At 38.9% G+C, this 20,796-nt stretch overlaps 1 protein-coding gene across 1 annotated transcript in view; it reads right to left on the bottom strand.

Moving 5' to 3' along the window:
• DNAH3 (dynein axonemal heavy chain 3) overlaps positions 1-20,796 on the bottom strand; it is a 239,155-nt gene that overhangs the window by 189,891 nt on the left and 28,468 nt on the right. The window contains 7 exon segments of the mRNA XM_018562281.1: positions 1,702-1,880; positions 6,121-6,226; positions 7,063-7,199; positions 11,858-12,037; positions 17,634-17,829; positions 19,552-19,677; positions 20,539-20,734. Coding sequence (XP_018417783.1) covers positions 1,702-1,880; positions 6,121-6,226; positions 7,063-7,199; positions 11,858-12,037; positions 17,634-17,829; positions 19,552-19,677; positions 20,539-20,734 — 1,120 coding nt within the window.

The raw sequence follows: 20,796 nt of genomic DNA, 5'->3' as shown, positions 1-20,796 counted from the left end.
TAAGACCTTACACTTACGTTTTTGTATGGAACACATCAATAAACCCTGAATGACTGCTTCAATATGCTGATATAAATAAAACTGGACCAGGCTGTACACAGATTCTTTCTTTTTTTCTTAAAGTCCAATTGAACGTTCAGTTTAAATTTGTTAAGTACATTCTAGGTGCATCAAAACAGATAGGGAGGGATTTATCAAAACTGGAGCAGACAAAATCTGGAGCAGTTGCCCGTGGCAGTCAATCAGCTTCTATCTTGTTTGTTCAGTTAAGCTTTGAAATGCACAGCTGCTCCAGATTCTGTCAGCTCCAGTTTTGATAAATTCACCTCACAGGGTGCAGAGTCTTACAGCAGGAGGACAATTAGACTCTGCAAAGAGACCACTGCTTCCATACAGAGAGCAAGGGTACCATGCTGGCAGGGTACAGGCTTTTCTACTGTGGCTGCTTTCGAAAGAAAACAAACTGTAAGACTTTGCACATTTTTTGTTTTGTTTAACCTGGAATTTATTTAGCTGATTTGAACTGAAAATTCAATTTGGCTTTAACAGGGACCAGCATTTTTGAAAGTTTAGATGTGCAGACCAAGTGTAGCAGCGTTGGTATGTGTCAGTTAACTTTACAATAATTCTTTGACTAATTTTTCTGACTGACAGGGGGTCTGAGAACTAAGAACACACACAGTTGTACATTCCTACATTTCTGCTGCAAGGTTAATTAACCCTCCAATGGTAAGGGATACTTAAGATTCAGACTTAGAAAGTCATCAACGGTCACAAAGCAGTTGATCAATCAATATCTATACATGTTCAGATATTATTCCTATTATTTATTTGAGGTCATATATTTAGTTAATAGTTAGATGATCAGCTTGGGAAATTTTTTTAAAGGCTGCAGGGCTAGAAAGTAAAAAATGATTTACCATGAAGAAAATAATCTAATTAAGGTGATATAATAAAAACAAATTAGAAAATGAAGTGTTGCCCACAGCAGATAATTCAGCTCCAACTATTATTTTTAATTTTTTTAAATATACATATTTGTTAAATGTCTTTAAATGCAATACAAATTTGTAAACCAAATCTAAACCTGCTATTAGGATAAAGTTACCAAACTGCAATGAGTGAATTCTGACATGCACTAGCATAATCTAAAAGGTTCTGGCTCCTCGAAAGCCATGCTTGTGTCTATCAAACAAACAAGGTCACACTTGGGGTTCTACTAATGAATGTTTTTACACAACTTTCCTCCAGGATTCACGCATTGTTCCAAATAAGTCCAATTAGGAAATGTATGAATATTGTATGAAAACATTTATAAATAGATCCTGTGATGTATTGATTAAATCATAGGGTATCAGTTCCTAAAGGCTGCAGTGATTCCAAAGGAAAATATATAATTATTGAATTCTGAATTTTTCAAACCAGAAAATTACAGCTTGCAAATTGTTTATCAAAATTACCTAGCATGGCGCTGAAATACCTTTAAAAATAAAAGTTAAAATCTGATTGGCTGTCATGGAGGACACCTCTAGTTTACTCTACTCTAGTTTAAAACAATGATGTTATCATGTCAATGTCAACTTATCAATGCATGACAAGTTGACTGAAATTACGGATTCTTGCTTCACATAAACACTTGTTTTGTTGTTAGCAGTCTACTAATTCTGATATTCATGAACCGGTGCAAACAAAAGTACTTGCCTCATATTTAACTCCCTATTTTCATCTACTTCATGCTGGATGAGCTGATCCTTTAACTTTTGAGCTCTGGCACAAAGTTCCTCATTAAATCGTAAAGTATCCAGACAAAACATGGCAAGAGGAACGGTGATTTGCATGGATGCGATTTCTCCCTGAAGCTCTGATAAGCTATTGATTTTCTGTGAGACAGAAGAAAATAGACTTGATATTACAGAAGGTCAAAAATAGAAAACTATTTAAACCATTTAAAATTACTATGAAATCTAAAGATACTATATTTGGCTCAGAACATTAAGATAGAAAGTTATATATGGATGTTTAAAAAATGAATGCACTCATATGATAGACAGGTAGTTAGGGGCAAATACATTATTAATTTTAGCTAAGTGCAAATACTGTATCTATAGCTCTGGGTTCTCAGGTTAAGTACTATAATTAAGAGAAATATACTGAAGAACAAGAACTACATCCTGTTCTACACAGTATAACATAATACTGGCCATATTATTAGCTTTAACAGACTCGTATATAAAAAGTAGACCATCATTTATATTTATATTTTGCAAATATAAAATGTATCACAGCTATATCCCATCCTATACTGGAGTTATTAGGCCTCCTTGTATGTTGGCATTATTAGGTCTCCTCCTCGTATACATCACATTTCAATGTACCATTGAAGCAAAACACCAGAATACATCCTACTTTCCTCTATTAACAGATCGTTCAGCATTCACTCTGAGCATTTGCATACACTGCCTAGCAGCAATGAGCAATGTGCAGGGAGCTGAAACCAATCTTAACTAAGTGAAATTTAATAGGTTACTGTTCAGTTTCAGAAGAAGATTTGTAATGGCAATCCCCATATTTCTTTAGTGACAGGTTTCCTTTAAAGCTGTACTCCAGGTATATATTTTTATGGATACTTACATTGGTCCAGCTTGGCCCAATGTAAGTATGCATATGTTATACCTGAGCAGCCCATGGGGATCCTGTAAAGAAATGCAGTAGCTGGAACTACTACAGTACTTTACAGGGATCTACTGGATCCTGGTGCTGCGCTGTGCTAAGCGGCTTCCCCTCTGCTCTGAAAACAAAGGGGGTCCCTTGCTTGACATAGGGGTCATTCAGAGAACACCTTTTTTTTCTGTTAATGAACACAAGGCAATATCTCATTAGATGAGGGGCAGGTTGTGATGTCACTGTCCATTGTCCAATCAGAGAACTCCTTGTATCCAGTAATACAAATACTAGACATTCTCTGAATGACCGCTGTGCCAAGCAAGTGATCCCTTGTGTTTACAGAGCAGAGGGAAACCACACAGCATCACGCAGTACCAAGACCCGGGAGACTGATGTAAAGCACTGTAGTAGCACCGGGTACTACAGTATTTTACAGGATCCCCATGGGAGGCTCAGGTATAACATATAAATGCTTTTATTGGTCCAAGTTGGACCAATGTAAGTATGCATAAAAAGTTATCACTGGAGTTCAGCTTTAAGTGAAGGGAGTCTAGAGAAAGTAATATATTGGTAGGAGAGTTATCTGCCCATGTACATCGCTGGCTTATTAACTTTCCCTTTCCAAAGAGCTTGACTTTTTGATTGTCATATGCATACAATTTTAAAAAAATGAAGCTTTTAATGAAACTTTTCACCAACACTTTATATAAGTGCAACAAAATGACACATAGACACATTTCTCAGGCATTGTAAAGTAGGGAATGTAGATTTCTTTTAAAAAAATTTGCATGATTAAATTTAAGACACTCGAAGGCAATTTATTATTTATTTTCCACTTGAAGGAAAGTGAATGTAGCTGTCTATATTTGATTGCATTGAAATTACTCTCACTCACATACATAAGCAATTTTAATGCATCAGTATTGTTGTGTATGAATAACTGGATTGCAGCACATATTACCAACCGAAGAAAATAATTATTGCTGGTGGCAACATTTCACTAAACGAAAAGCCAAAAGAAGGCAGGTCAAAAATGTGTCTGAAGTCCAACAATATCCAATTAATAGATCTTTACAGATCCATAAGGAGGAGATAACATTGCCTTGATCCAGCTGTTTTAAATATCAGGTCTATCGGTGTCTCCTTAGCCAGTCAGCTACCTTCTGCTGAATGAGCAGTCAATGGGACAGGTTAAAATAGTTGTCCCAATCACTAGTTTTTCCCCACTCTTAAGAAGGCACTAACTTCCACTACCCTCCAAATACAGTAGATTAACTTCAAACTCTGCAAACCAAGGCCAATGGCCTAAAATGGCTGTATTTTGCTTCTTTTGCCTAAAGTTAGGTTGGATTACATATGTACAACCACAGTTAGCTGCTTTTTTTCTTTTTTCCATATCACAGTTGTACATCTTTATAAAAAGCTTCTTTGTGGGTTGAGATGGACAAAAGTCCAATTTGTACTTCACCTACTGATGTTTATGTATTCTAGTGATATTCAGTACATTTACACTACATTCACTACAAGTAGAGAAATGTAAATGTTGCAAAAAATGTTCACAGGATCAGTACCCCAGTGGCATACCAAATTGCTATACTGCACAAACCTTTCATTCTCTAAAAGAGTCTGGAGATATTTTTTAGTTCACCTTTTTTTTCTCAACTTTCTCTCAGAAATGTATTCTCAGCATTGAAAAGCTATGTCACTATGATTTTTTTTCATCTTTGCTTATAAAGCTGTGTAAAGGTGTCACTGAATTCTACCATTAAACCTGCAAAGCAAGCTGTTTCAAACCTGATTCAGTTCACAACATCTTCATTAATACACTCCTAAGCCCTTCAAAAACTTTTTTTTAAATTTGCATATAGTGTGGAGATATTAGAACCCCTGTTTTGTTCTAATTTCTATCTGAGGCTCCATTAGAAGGATTTTCCCCTGCCCTTTCCCCTGCAACTACTGCACAAGGCAGGAAGTGAGGGATAATAAAAGTGCAAGGACAATAAAAAAAAACAGCAATACAAATCTGAATTGAGTTCTAGCTTTCTCCTACACTACTTAAAAAAAGCTTTTTTTTATTTCTGTGTGTTACTGCTTTAGATTCTCCCTAACTTCTTGTCTGTGAAAACTGTTGTCACTAGGACAAAAAAGTTGTAAAATATAATATATGACATCACTACTAGAAAAGTACTTGAAATCCATTTTAAATGCAGATAAACATGCATTTTACTGAAGGAATGCCCAGAGTCAATAAACTAGGTTGTCTGAGTCTGCACAGTCCAACAGCAAGGACTCCTTACAAAAATATGCAAGCCCTTTGAGCAAATATTAAAGTCGCCAAATGGCTAGCCAGGCTCTTAGTAGCAGGGCTGGGATCTGATCTGATTATTTATGATGTGTAGTGACAAGGGTAGAAATAGGTACGGCGGTAGATATTTTTTTTCTAGGGGTAGTGGAGAAGAAAAATGTGGCATGGTCAATAATGTGGGTGTTGCTTCACAGTTTATGGCTCACCTTTCCTTTCTTGATTTGCTATGCAAAATAGGGTCTGGGTGTACACTGAAGAGTTTGTGGGAGTAAAATAAACCCCACTGGTGACGTCAGTGGTAGCAATAACAATAATCAGCATTGGTATCAGTAGCAGAAACAATAATCCCTAGCACTGGTGTCAGTGCCAGCAGATAACCCCCAGAAAATGTCAAGGCCCCCTCTTAAAGCATCAGTTCACACAGCACCAATCCCTCCTTCCTCCTACCCCTAGCACCACCAACAAATTTTCCTCTTACCCCTTTCCCCCCTGACCTAAAACAAACGCAACTCTCCTCCAACACAACCCCCCACCCTTAAGGGTACAGATCTCGCTCAATCAGAAATGCCAACTATTCAGCTTACACTCTCATGTAGGCTGCTCAGACGCCAGATACTGAGCGGCTCCATGTGCACAGTGAGGGTAAGTCCCAGGGTTACCTCGGCTGTGTCATGTGACAGCTAAGGAAGAGGCGAGGGCCTTCATCCACTCTAAGCCATGCTGCATTTGTTGTTTGAATATTCTGTGAGAACCAGCAGAATTATAGGGACTCCTGTGTGCTAATGCAGAGTGTGCAACCCTGACCCGGGGGCATGTTCCTCTCAGACTAGCAACACTCATGGAAGATGCTTTTGGGGGGTTGGACCCCCATTTTACCCCTTAACTGCACCCCAGCAAATAGGCCATATAACTTGCGAAGCAGTATTGGCGCCTATTGAACATGTAATGTATGTTCTTAATTAATATTATAAAACTCGTAAACAAGAATTTAGTTATTTAAATGTATGCCTGAATGAAATGACACCTTCAGTAAGCAAGTTGTGTTAAGAGGTTGCACCAATTATTACTAATAAAACATCCTTTTTCCCAGATACAGAGTATAGCTAGTCTTTAACAAGGCTCATTCGCTATAGAATGCCTTATCTCATTACCTTAGTAAAGGCCTGCAGAGAATGCTCTTCCTTAAGAAACGCGATAACATCCTGCTGAGCTTTCTGATTTAAAAGGTCACTGTATTTTTTATAAACATTTAAGTACCTACAATAGAAGGACACAGAGCTTTAGAAATGGTAGTGTACTAAAGATAATTAGTTTTCCTTCAAATTTCAATGCTGTAGTGAAGAAATATATAACATAATTAAAATGAGTGCCTTGTGACTTAACAGGAGTTTAGCTATATAGAAAAGTACATGGAGAGAAAAATGGAAATAAAAGCATAAGAGAATAAGAGATTGAGAAATGTGTTGTCCCATAATAGCTTTCAGAAATATTACTTTCAATGCAGAAAAAAAATTCTTTGTAATAGGAGAAGTTTAATGAACTTTCCATTATTGCTTGTGCTTAAAAAAAGGTATGGTTTGAATGGAACACATCCACAGGGAATACTTCACAGGTTGCAATATGATAATGTACCAATTCAGTGTTAACATCTAATTTCTGCTACAAAAAAAGAACAATTTAATGGTCATTGTAACACATAGCTAACTGAAATTTCATATCCAACGTCTCGTCTTAGTTTTTATTTGACGCAATAAATGACAGGGTGCATAGAGATGTGCCAGATCCAGGTGGCGCTTCATGGGCTGAAGTCAAATCTATATGTACAACAGGGGTCTGGGATCCAAAATGATTTTCCATGGACACATAGGTGTATTTGAAATTTAACATAGGTACTTGCAGACACCAAAAGGGCTGTATTTTAGCGCTTTTGCTACCTCAGAAACATTGTAGGCCTGGTCAGCATCACTTTAATTCAAATTAGTTATGTCTGACCAGGGTAGATGGCAGGTTTCAACATAGAATAAAAATAAATAGTTAATGTTAAAATATACGGTTAGTTTTTTTTTTAAATTAATTTTTTTTAACAAAATTACTTTTGGGGACCAATTGTGTTCATATTGAAAATTTTTCGTGTGTTGTTGACATAGTCGGAGACCAGAGATTCTTCTTGTCTTACAGAACTGAGGATAAGATTGTCCAACTGCAGGTCTGGAAATAGTTCCACTTCTACCTAGAAGTAAAGATCAGAGCAGACTAAGTAAATGACAGCTGTCCCTCTTGAGATGTACTAGGAAAATTCAATCAGCTTTCTACTATGAAAAGCTATAATATATTGTTATGGTATTCAGCAATGCATTTTTTTAGATTTATTTAATTTTTACATATACCCAAGGCGGGAGGCTTTTAGTATTTGAAATTCAATCAATACAGAAATTGCAGAACTATCACTTTGTAATCCATATACTCAGAAATGTAACTAGAAGTGCCCGTACAGCACCCCCTCGGTTCTCCTGAACCGAAGGGGTCCTGGGGCCGAAGCTAGCCGAAGGATCGGCCGAAGCTACGGCCAGATCCTTCGGCAGCTTTGTGAATAGACCCCAATGTCTGCTTATTGGGTGAAGGTACACCATCATCAACTTTGATAAACCTACAAACAGCAGTTAAAACAAAAGTAAATAAATAACCTTACAATCAGTTGCCCCCTCTACATTGTTTATCATAAGCACCACTAAAAGGTAATTACTGAAAATTCAATGGCTACTTAAACCAACTTTATTTTTAACAACTATAATTTATGTAAACTTTCATTATTCATATAACTCTTCATTATTTAATGTTGAAAAGTGTCCTTCACAAAACTATGCCTGTGTTCTTAATTTCAATTTACTTACATTTTAGCTGTCAGCAGTAGTGATGCGCTCGGGCGTGTTCGCAAACGCCTCGTGCCAAGCCCGCCGGGAAGCTGTCAGCGCTAAGGGCCAATCACTGGCACTGAGAGATTTCCCGATCTCTGCAGCTGTGGACCGGGAACATGTCTCAGTGCCTGTGATTGGCCCTGCTCGCTGACGGCTTCCTGGTGGGCTTGGCATGAGGAGCTTGCGAACACACCCGAGCCTATCACTAGTCAGCAGGAACAGATTTCTACTTTTCTACTGTGTACTCTGTTGTACCCCTTTGCCCTGAGAGTCATAATAATGGGCATGGTATATTTCACTGGTCAGAAAAAAAAACATTTAAAGATCTTTTTTTCTTTCAATGTTTATAAATAACTGTATAAAAACATAAATAAAAATAAAGAGCAGTGCTGATAAAACTGTTGTCAAATCACACAATAAAAATTGTTGCTTCTGCTGAGAATATCCTTGAAAAATGTATTTTGTGCAAACAAGAAAAACAAGATTAAAAAAACTCAAGAATGAGATTCAATAGAAACAGGAAATAAAGGTGGTAGATGTCAGGTATGCGATACTGAAATTGTTTAAAAACTCTCAAAAGATTGCCTAACAGAAAGATCCTAACCTTTATCACAACAGAATAATGACACAATGATGAAGAATGTCAAGAGATATAAAGAGTTCTGTGAAGAAATGCATTTAGTAGTGTGCTTATATCACATATAAAAATGTAAAAGCTACTCCAGCTAGTACCTTCACATAATTTAAACATTTTGGTGAGGTACTTTTTCTTTCATATGTGAAAGCCCAACTCCCCCTTTGACACAAAAATCACAATTCACTGGTGCAATAGTGGATAAGAGAAAAAACTTTTGCTGCAATACTATACCCTGTAGGACGCTGCCTTGTCACTGCTTTTGTGTTCCAGTGGCTCTGTCATTCTGTGCTTTCCTTTTTCCACAATGCTATTTAGTCAATGGTATGTATACTTACATTTTCATGTGACCGTATATATCCGGCTAAAATATTGTCTGGAGAGTAATGCATACCAAAGTACTGAATCACTTAGAGGCCAAAAATGTTTCCAGAAGACCTCAGCTTAGTTTTACAACAGCAGGAGGCCACGTTTTTAAATCACACAAAAACAGCTAAGAACTACATCTATAAAGCCCAGGAAACTACCTCCTTTGGGTTACGCTATACATCCACAGCAGATATACAGATGAACATCCTTCACTGTAAAAATTCCAGTGTTTAACACTGCATAAAACTGAAAGGGGCAGGTCACTTAGGATAGCTAAACAAATAGGGACTAAGCATTTATAGTATAAATCATTTTAAAGATGTATAGTACAGAGTACTGAGCACACATTCTCAATGGATATATTTATGGACCCTGAGGGCTAACTGTGTGCTAAGTAAGTTTATTAAATCTGGTATTCTATAAACTAGCATATAAATGCCATATCAGTCTTGCGTGCTTGCTGCCAAGTGAAGTCACATACTGAAAACCGTGCCACCCATATTTAGTCCAAAAAGTTGGTAACAACAACAGTCAGATATAAATTCCGTGTTTGTGTTTCAGCAGCCATGCCTAATCTAGCCTAAGACACGATTGTCAAAACACAGGCCGAATAAGAATGCAGGGATGTCATGGATCCCCACTACCAAGGATTTCCAAAGACTCGTAATGAGGGCCCTGCCATAAATGGGCCCGTCATAAAAAGTCTAAGAGTAGTTGATCAATACACATGAAGAAAATATAGCAGATTCCTCCATTCATGCTAAACAGCATAATTAAAGGAATCTCTTGCTGTGTCCTTTGTATTTTGACAGCGGCAGCTGTGCCACTGTTAGAAAACATGAACAGTGATGGTTAGGCCAAAAGAAATCTCACCGCTCCAATTCCTTAGCCACCATCAGGACTCCCCAGGTGCTGGTCCAATAGGTGCGTCTCCACCTTGAGGTTGTAGTTGGTTGGGGGTGTGCAGTGCTGGCATTTGTAGCTTTATACACTTTTTCACTGATATACTGGATTTGCTGTGAATTTTAATAAAGTCTGCAGTATTGGAATTCTCTGGATAGTGCGGTCTGTTCGTATAGTGATGGTTAGGGTTTGCGTTCACATGTCTGTGTACATGGGAGCAGGGAGCCAACATTTTTTTTATTTAATTACATTTTTTTAACTTTATTGGTATCACATAGGGGTCCTTTTTAAGGAGACAGTAAGGGTCTATTAGACCCCTAATGACACCTCTGTACTTTAAGGAAGCTGATTAAGCACACATCGTGCTTGATTAACTTTATCCTAGGCCACAGTGGCCAGGAAATGACAGCTTGGATACTAAGCTGTCATTTCCTCATCTCTTCCAGCTTCATTCAGCAGAGGGGAGGTCAGCAAATAAATTTTTGCTGATCTGCCTCCATTCTAGCTGGCAGCACCTGCCATGGCCACCCTGGGCCTGCAGGAGGAGCAGTGGAGCTCGGGATACATGGTGGGGGGGTGTCAGGTGGGGTGGGATTTGCTTACACAACCATATGCCAAAGGGTTAAAGCTTAAATTATCCACCCAGTTATTAAATCTCTAAGACTCTATTGATGAAAATTGACCCGATTCCTCCATCAACACAAACAGCATGTCGATCGAGGAATCCCGCTGTTTACATTGTAAGTGCCGCCAGCACTTGTCACAATACCCAATCAGAGCGGGCAGCTCATTGGCTCTGGTCGATCGAACAATTTCCAGCCGGCTCCTTTGATCAGCTGATCGAGGAATGCCGGCTGAAAGGGAGCCGACAGTCAAACACATTGTGCGAATTTGGTCCGGTACATTAAAAACCCAATGAAATGTCACCAGTGTATGGGCACCTTTACGCATACCTCCCAACTTTCTGAGATGAGAAGAGCAACACCTTCCAGGGAAGTGTTTGTAGGCAATGGGCCCACTCCTGCCATTTGCCCAGTTATGGGGACAACTAAAAATTTATGACAAAAAAAATTGGTTAAACGCATAATTGTCTTTTTTTTATCATTACTTGCCCTTATACTGGCTTTAGCCTATGTACGAAAACAACAATTGCTTCACACATGTTGTGTATCGCTGTGCACACCAGAGTGACAGCAATACTTTTAGGGCCATAATTCACTGTTAACTCTAAACTAATGACCTGTAAAGGCTTTCAAAGGATCGCCCATGGAATTTTTGGGGGGTATTTTGGTATTTGTTTACTCAGCGAAACCTCATCTTGTTATGTTGTACCCCAAAAAATTGGTTACTTCATTGTGTTTATGTGTACTAAAATCACTTTAAAGGCAACTGCCACCATTATATACTACAGGGCCTTTGCTGTCAGAAAATATATAATTCTGGGTGGTTTTCAGTAATCTTCAGGCATAAACTGTGCATTTTAATGTGTGGTGAAACATATGCAAAAATGGCCCTGGCAGCGAAAGAGATAAAAACAGCTGACCCTATATGTACTGTACAGGACACCGCGGCTGGGTCCTGGAAGGACGCTATATTTCCCCTCTGTTTGGACTGTGGTCCCTTTAAAGGATGAGACGGGGTTAACTCACCTGCTGGAGGAAGAGTGGGTTTAAAAGACAGGAAGTGGTAGCTAGCAGGTGAGGAGTAGTGTGGAGGAGGTTGGAGAGTGGGGATCTGTGTACTGCTGTGAGCTTGAATGTCATTAATCTTGCTTGAAATCTGTAGACTGGGAAAGTTACCCTGGAAGTCTGGGACTGTTTAAACTGCGATTGCAGCTCTGAAATCTTCATGTCGGTGAGACTGTTCTTTTGTGTTGTACTGAAGAGTTGCTGTTTGAGTTGGCCAGCTGGTCAGTGAAGATGACCTGTGTTGTTATGTTGCTGCTGTGAAGCTATTTCAGTTAATAAACTTTACTTTATTTGCAAAGCCTGTGTCCTGCGATCCTGCTGGATTCCCCTAACATTACAGTACATACATGAGATGTAAAAAAATAACTTTATTACATACTTTTGGAAGTCCTTCAGCACTCTTAATAATTTCCAGGAAGCAGCGCTTTATTAAATTCCAACATTCCTCCAGAACCGGGTCAAATACAATTTTGGGTTCTTCCACCTTGAGCTTGATGATGAGGATTTGCGGTGTAATGAATTTAATTTCATCATATGTGTCACCAAAGTCATTTCCCTCCTGACAAATTATAAATGAATACAAAACAATAAGCAATAATAATTTAATTTACGACACATGAAATTGTTATCAAGACAAATCATCAGAAATCAAGATATATATTTTTAAATCATTGTAGTTGAACCATTAGTTCTGAAAAAATGAAACACTGCAATTAATGAATATTAATGTGTTTTGTAATACTCTAATAAATTCATTGCACATAGGAAGAAACCTTTCTGCTCTCTGTAAGGATCAACATTTATGTTAATTTTTTTTCATTTTCCTTTTGGGCAAATACAATAAACCACATGATGTCTGCCAATGAATGCAAGTTTGATTCTTAAAGAACAGAATATGCTATCTACGCAGATGATTAAAAGCAACTACTTTTCCAATGCGGCACAGCATCCACTGCGTTGAGTCAAAGATCCCACACAGCATGTAGTGCTGCTGTTAAATAGCTGTCACTGCCAAAATGCAAGGCTGCTTACCTGCACATTACCTTTCCAACTGGCAAAAAGCAGCATATTGCTTGTAGTACAAATTAAGCTTCTAATAACTGAACATCCTGAGCCATTCATTTGAGGACACAACTAATTTAGTCTGTCAAAAAAATTACCTCTACCCCCCAATTAGATTTGACTAACGTGTACTTTCCCTCATAGATAAACTATTTTACCATTATGCTTTCATACATATTTACAGTTTTGAACTCTGGTTTAATTGAAAGGCAAATGTGATTCTGCAGCATTCTAAGTCAGCATATCATTGGTTAACCAACATCACTGGGGCTGTAATCATATCAAGCAAATAGCTGTTTAAAAACATTATGCTAAAAAAAAAAAAAAAAGAAGAAGAACTATGCATCTGATGAGGGTGTATACAGAGTAGGGGACATTTAGCTAAAACTTAAGATTAAACTAACTTAAGCACTCTAGGGCCTGTTCACATGACGTCTGTTTTCTGTGCTGACTTGATCCGTACGCTCCTGCACTAGAAAATGCATCCCAATGTATCCCTATGTGTTTTATGGGCTACAGTTCTCACATGCGCAGTCCGTTACGACAGAAAAAATACTGCATGTCACATTTTGTCCGGTCAGGAAACGCACGAACGCTGCAAAATCGCAATGACAACGCAACGGAAATGGAACGCAATGCAGCTAAGCAAAATATTTTTTATTCTACATAGAGATAGACAGACAGAGTGGGAGATAGACAGGCAGGTTGGGGTAGAGGTAAAGACATGAACTGCAAACATTTTGAACATGCCCATTACCTTTCCATGGACATACAAGTAAAGGAATAAAAAAGGATCCGGGTGAGCTTGCAAATCCTCATATAAACTCCAGAACTGACCCTTGGAGTCTGGGAGCCTCAAGATCGGGTGTACCCAATAACAAAGTCTCCTGCAAGCTCGTTCTCTGCAGATTGCTGTAGCCAGCACCATCAACATGCCTGCAAACATGTGATACATGTCTGATCACCAGCTTTACATACACAAAGGGAAGTAGATGTTACGAGAGGGCGGAAGTGACCTCAGAGGAAGACTCTGCATACTGACAGACCCACGGCTTGAAAAAAAAAATGAACGGTCAGCATCCGGACCGAAAACGCATCAAAAACGCGTCAAAAACACTCTACATGAGTAGCACCGCGTCTGCAGATCCGCACCTGATGCGGACCTGATAAGGACCTGAAAATCATGTGAACAGGCCCTTATGTCTCCTTGTTACCTGGAAGGGTGTTCATTCTATCTATTGATATGCATTTCTTAAGCACAATACAAGATCCCAGTTCTAAAAACGTTTAATAACTCATAATGCTTATATATTGTGATTCATGGCTCTAATAATAATGTAAAATATTGGTTGCATACAGAGGTTTACAAAGATTGTTAACATGCCTTAAGGAAGAGGTATTGACAATTTGAGTCTCTACTGGTTCATAACGGTTCCAATATTCACATTTGGTCCCCAAATGTAGATACATGGGTGCTACAATCACTAAGCATAATTATGCTGTATATTTGTGTCACATAACTCTACTTGCTTAGGAAGTTTTAAAAAGTTTTCCCAAATCTAAACATTCCTATGAAAATTAGCTTTGCATGCAAATGACAGTCCCTGACATCTGATTGGAGCCCCTAGGGCAGAGATGTGCACTTAGGTAATCTTTCTGTAATTTCTTTATTTTTAAAATTTCTTTTAAACAGCTGTTTTGCTTGTATACATGCATATTGTAATATTTTGTTAAACTCTGGTGAATAAGCATTTTCTATCTATTTTGGGATATTATATATAATAATCAATCTTTTTGTTGATTGCTCTGAAGTGCAGAAAAATCTGGAAAGACAGAATTAGTCTGCTGTTGTATGTGTCTGCAGTCTTAACTGGCAGCAAAGATGAAGAGGCCATGAATTCCAACCATCAGATGTCCTTGCAACACTAGTTCCCTCATTCACATCGCTTGCACTGTATACATGAGAAAGGGGATTCCTACTTGCATTCTGTGGATTACTTGATAAGAGTGGGCCCTCTTCAACGTGAAGAGACGTCAGGCTTTGTTTTGGGAGATTTCACCTAGGCAGTGATATGGAGGCATTTTAGGAAGGCTGCTGAGAAGTAACCATGGGGAAGGTGCATGGGTGCTAAGTAAGCAGAATGCCACAGGTGCTTTTAGAAGTAGGGATCAAATGCTTTCTGTCTTCAGTGTACCAGATCAAGTGAGGTGTGAATAGCTAGTTTACTCCTGACTGTGACTGACTTCCTCCTCCATTTGAGAGTAGATTTGTCAGCACAAATATCATAACAGTGCTAGAAGCTATCATGTACAGCAGAGTTACTTGCTTATGCTATTCACACCCTATTCATGCTATTGCATTATGGTAATGTGCATGTTACTGCAATGCCTGCTCAGGCCCATCGTTAATATTGATTGGACCTATGGCAAACATTTTCTTGGGCCCCTATGCAATTTCACTCCCCACCCAAACATCCCAAAAAAAAAGGGATGAGATTTGACCCCTCGTGAGATGTCACGTGCGCACAGCAGTGGTAGAGCAACACTACGCAATGCCGATCAGATAGTAAACAGAACAGTGCCAGGTTTGCAGGGGCGAACTGACAACACATGTACTCATCCTCCCCTCGGTCTTGTACCATCCTCCCCCCGTGCTCTCCCAGCCAGGTCTCACTCACTCTTGCTGGCAGTGATCAGGTTCTTGCCATCTTTCACCAGGTCTTTGTTTTACTTGCTGCTTCTGTCCAGCTCCGCCTCTTGTGCCCAGATCCTTTCCTGCAGCCAGGGTCTGTCCAAGTAGCAATCACTGAACTCAAAGGCTGCAGCCCCATTATTGGATGGCAGGCTTAGATCCGCGCTGCCTCCTTGTAAATACCTTAATAGGCAAAGGATCCAGCAGCACAGAAATAGGTGGCTGGGATCAGAGGGGGCCAAATCAGCTCTCAGGGCCAGACACACTGCGCATTCCACACAGCGGAGCCTTGTGACAGTGTACGGGAATGTTCAGTGTTCATTCACAGTGGACAGAGCAAAGAATGGGAGCCAAGTCATACAGTAGACCCAACATTCCTACAGTGATGGGCCCCCTCCTGGCCAAACAGTCAGTCCGCCCCTGCGTGTGTGTATCTTTTGCGGGCTCAAGAGGGAGCTGCTTTGGGACCCACAACAATAACTGTGCCCAGGGCAACTACCCCTTTTGCCCTTGCATTAGGTAGCCCATCCAAAAGAATGTGCTGCCTCAAAGTAACGCACATTATCACGCATCACTTTGAATGGGCCCTTAGTGTAGCGTGTAGTTCTGGGCTGATAGAGTATACCATTGCAAATTTACAAGTATTTTTATCCCAGCCCATGACTTCCTTGTTGTCAGTAATTACACTAATGTATAACCATAAACGTCCATTGCTGCTGTGTGTGTGTGTGTGTGTGAGATCGGGCACTGACATTCCTTCTTAAAGTGCACCTGTGCCTACACTATGGATATTAACTTGCTTAGGCCTCATTTATATGGGTGGTAAGGGGTTGCTATAACTTCGCAGTCGATCTGCAGTTTTACCACCCACCAGTTGCCGACTACAATGGTAGCACTGCAGCCGAACAGTGCTGTAGACATTGAGGCAGAATGGCAAGAAAATTACAGCATATCGCGTTTGACAGGCAGTGCCACTTCTGAAATGGGACATTTGCAAAGAAAGGGACTTGTCTGCAACTGCATGGGTATAACATGGTAATGCAATAGAGAATTCCCGTTTGGTTGAAAAAAAACCCCCTGTATTCAGGAGGTGGCTGTATCGCCTCCTGAACACCGGGCAGCCACTGCTCCACCACCCTCTAAAAAGGGATCTACTGCAAATCACTTTTCAGAGGGAGGTGGTGACTGCAACCCATGTGAAAGAGGCTTAAGTGTTATGTTTCTCCTGAAAAAAAACATGCAACAATAAGTGACATTTAAAATGTGTAGCAATCTAAAAACGCGCATTTTAGGCCTGAAAATTACCTAAAACTCCAAAACATTATACCTTTTCTGAAAGCAGAAAACCTGTAAAATAAAAAGATCATAGTTGCAAATTTGCATGTCAAGAAATGTTCGTGCAACTGTTTTTCAAACCTATATTTTCAGTGAAAAATACACCAAAATTAATTGGCTGCAACTGCATGGGTATAACATGGTAATGCAATAGAGAATTCCCGTTTGGTTTGCACACAAGTCCCGTTTGCACACAAGCATACCAAAATTCTTGATTTTTTGCATAATTTAAAAGACGAAACTGTGTTGAGTAAATTGATATCATAAATATATATCAAGCCGTTAAAATTCTGTGTGCCTGCAAGACGGTGAAAAATTACGATGTTCAAAATTGCCCATAAATAATGGCCTTGGAATGATTCTTCTCACATGCACAGCCATACCCAAGATATGTTTGGCTATATCACTGTTTATGTATGAAGGCCTTTTTTAAAATTCTTTTTATTAGATTTTAGTTTTTTTAAAACACTTTTCCATTTTTTTTTCACATACAAGCTCCTACTGCAACAGTATGCACTTTGCTATCAGGAAGAAGCACACCGACTCTAATGATTCTCTACTATTCCCAGCTTATGTTTCATAAACTGACAGACCAACAGCACTCGTAACACTGCTTCTCTGTAGCCACAAGATGTAACTAATTACTTCATGAAAATCTAACATTATTACCCAGAAAGAACAGAGCCAACAACAATTACAATTGATGGAAGCTATGTGGATGATAACAGTCCTGCTTCATTTTAGCAAGCCTGAAGAATACATTTATTAGCATTTGATCGGCCTTTGGCACTTGCTTATGCTCATGCTTGATCACTGCATGAATACATAAATAGATAAAATAATTTTTAAGGATTGTCTAAAAAAATAATACTGTGAGCAGATAAGTACTAAAATAAGATAGTATTTCAGTTGAAAAATACAGAATGTTATTCACAGTTAAATATTTTTAAAAAAATAATATTTCAATGGAGTGCGTCACTAGCAAAAAGGAGGCAGCTGTATGTATCAAGCACTTTTTGGCTTTTGTTTTTTTTTCAAAGCTCAAGTACCCTCATCTTCTAATTACCTTGTGTATATTAAAAAAAGAAACCAAGTCCTGAAGAGAAATGTTGACCATCCCACGTAGCTGTAAAGACATCTGAGTTGACACGCATGCAAAAAACTCCTGAACCTGCAAAGCTGAATCCTCCTCATTCTGGGGTACTAAATGGATCCATTTATCCTTATGTGATATAAACAATGAAGCACAGGCTGGTATCCATCTGAGATTAACAAAAAAAAAGAAATCAGAAACTTCATATAGGATACAGTGGCAACACTTCATTTAGGGGGTTATTTACAAAGGAGTTCAAGGATCTAGGCGTAGCTTCGGTTGATCCTTCAGCTCTCTTCGGCCGCCGGAGCACTTTGGTTCAGTCGAACCGAGGGCTGCTGTACGGGCTATTCACAATAGCCGAAGCAGCTGAGCCGAAGGCATATACTTCGGCTCGACTGGGCCGAAGTGACAGCCGAAGCGAGGCGAACGGCAAATGACAGTTCGGCAGAGCCAGCTGTGATCTCACGGTTGGTTCCGCCCAGTTGTAATGACAGATCAGTGTTCTCAAATGACCTGGGGACGCTGATCTGTCATTAAATATTAATTGGGCGGAGCCGGCCATGACGTGACGGCTCCACCCAACTGTCATTTGCGGGCCTGGACCTGCTAGAAGACTAGCAGGTGCCGGCCAATAGGAAACAGTTGGGCAGAGCTAGCTCCGCCCAATTGTTTTTTTTTATTCTTTTTTTTCTTTTTTTTAAATCTTTCTTTTTTCATTTTAGTATTTATTTATATTTTAATTTTTTTTTAACCTTTCAATATTTTTCACTATTTTCTATTCTGCTCGCTACCACAGAGGTACCGGCATTCGGCTATTCACTCACTGCCGTTCGGCCCGTATGTGAATAGCTGCCGGGGCTTCGGCTCAGCCGATCCAGATGTTGGATCGGCTGAGTCAAAGTCCTTCTACACTGACCGAAGTGCAGCCGATGTACGGCTGAAATCAGACATACTTAGTTCGGCTCACTTCACTTCGGCTGGGTTATTCACTCGCCTGCCTTTGTGAATAACCCCCTTAGCCTTCAGCATGCACTTGTTTTGTATGCATGACACTAAAAATTTGCATTGACAAAAAAAAAAGATTATGCATTACAACAACAGATTTTAATAACATGAAGCATGAAAAAGCTCTTAACAGGCTGTATGTAATGGGACAGACTATAAATAGCCTATGACAACCAATCATAAGTCATCTTTCATTGTTCCAATTGCTCTGATGGAACTCTGAAATGATGCTAAGGGTATCTGCTTTATGTCAGTGTTTCCAAAACTTTCATCTGTCATGTACTGTATTTCCAAGCACCTTTACCTTTTGTAATAATGGGGTACTAACCTGTTATCTCATAAATGTTCGAAACGTATCTACATGTTTAATCTTTCTACTATCTTCTGCACATACCTTTGGGTTTCGAAAGAACATTAGTACTGGAGACCTCCCCTTTAATATGGCAGATATGCAGTGGTTGTTATACATTACTAAACTCTGCAGTTGCTCTGTATGGGTTCTTTAAGTGAGTGACCACATTAAAATGCAATGCCTAACAGTCAATATAAGAAAATAATTACTGAGATTCAGTGTATTTTAAAAGAATTGAGTTTACCACTAAATAGTTTTAGTGCAGTGTGTTCAACATGAAATTGAAACACCTTATCAACCTTAATGCCTAACTTAATTTTTACCATATACAGAGTGTCTTATAATTTGTAACCAACAGAATAATAAAGTACTAGGTATTACATTCCAGTTTACAGCGGGTTTAAAGATTGCAGGTAATAAGTAGCTTTAATAGCTCAGGAGTGTTGTATGTAATTGCATGTTAATAACAGTCATTAACTGTAGACGTACATTCTCACACATGCAGCCCACACTGTTTTACATTGAACTTACTTATTTCGCAAATTGGTATGGGCTTCTAGACAATGCTTTTGTACCAATTCCCCAAATTCAGCAGGTAGCAGAGGCAGGTTGCTAGACAGCATTTCATTGGTACGCACAAACCTTAAATCACTAAATCTACAAATAAAAAAACAGAGACGAAGTTGAATATTACTGCTCTATTATCACAGATGGAATTTATCAAATTTAAAGCTGGGAATGCTGCCCTTAGCAAACCTATTTAAATTTGGTTGAATTTAACAGAACATCAATTTAAATGAGAAACAAGATTACATGCAACATGCAAATTGGAAGGATGGGGAGGGTAATTTGCTGATCCCAACAACCATTTCATTATATTGTGTGATCAGACTATTTTTTTAAGCAGTAGAGGAACTGTGTGCGGGCAAGCATAGGTCCCTTTGAGATCTCTGGGACCTAAGCAAATAGATCTGTCACTGCTGACAAAAGTTGACCTACAACCACCTAAAATGGTAAGAGAACTACATCTAAGAGACTTCTAACGCAGACAAATTTATCATATATTATAATGTATAATTATAAAAAACATAATTCAGTATTGAGGCCAAGGAGCAATACTGTAGTATACTACCAGCACATGCTGCAGCAACATATGCATGGCTTTATAAAGATAATATGAAGGTACAAACCAGCAGCAAATGCTGCCTGCAAGAAAACCTTCCTTGAAGAGCAATTAGTTGATCATGTGCAGTAATCTGTGCTTTAGCATGTTATAAACGGACCATTTTATGGTACAGAGTATTTTTTTATTCAAGAAAACAGTGCATAACATTGATGGCCATTTTGAATTAGCAGATGAATCTTTTGAATATGTGAAATATACAGCCTTTAACAAACAAGAAAAAGTGAAATGTGGAATTTGAATCAACTCATAGCAATCAAAACTGATTTTTGAGTATTCTCACATCTACACATGATTGTTTGAGCTGTGTTTTCTTAAACCTTCCCACTGCTTACTGTGTAATCCACAGCTGTTGTAAATCCAGCATCATGGGGTTCACTGTGAACAGGTGGTCTTCATTCCATTTGTGGGCATCTCCATATGAGGAGTGCCAGGGCACTGGAGCACGGATCACCCGAAGTGGAAAATAACGAGGAATGTTGCCTATTAGAAGTCTGTCTTTCTCCCCTGGATCCTTCAGGATATAATCAACTGGAAATTGAAATGTTATCATTAAATTAAAACTCCACTTGTATTAAATAATTGATACAACA

This window comes from Nanorana parkeri, unplaced genomic scaffold, assembly GCF_000935625.1.
Source record: "Nanorana parkeri isolate BGI_ZX_2015 unplaced genomic scaffold, ASM93562v1 scaffold570, whole genome shotgun sequence".
In the NCBI taxonomy this organism is placed as follows: Eukaryota; Metazoa; Chordata; class Amphibia; order Anura; family Dicroglossidae; genus Nanorana; species Nanorana parkeri.
The sequence above is the reverse complement of the archived record's forward strand: the minus strand, read 5'-3'. Positions and strand labels throughout refer to the sequence as shown.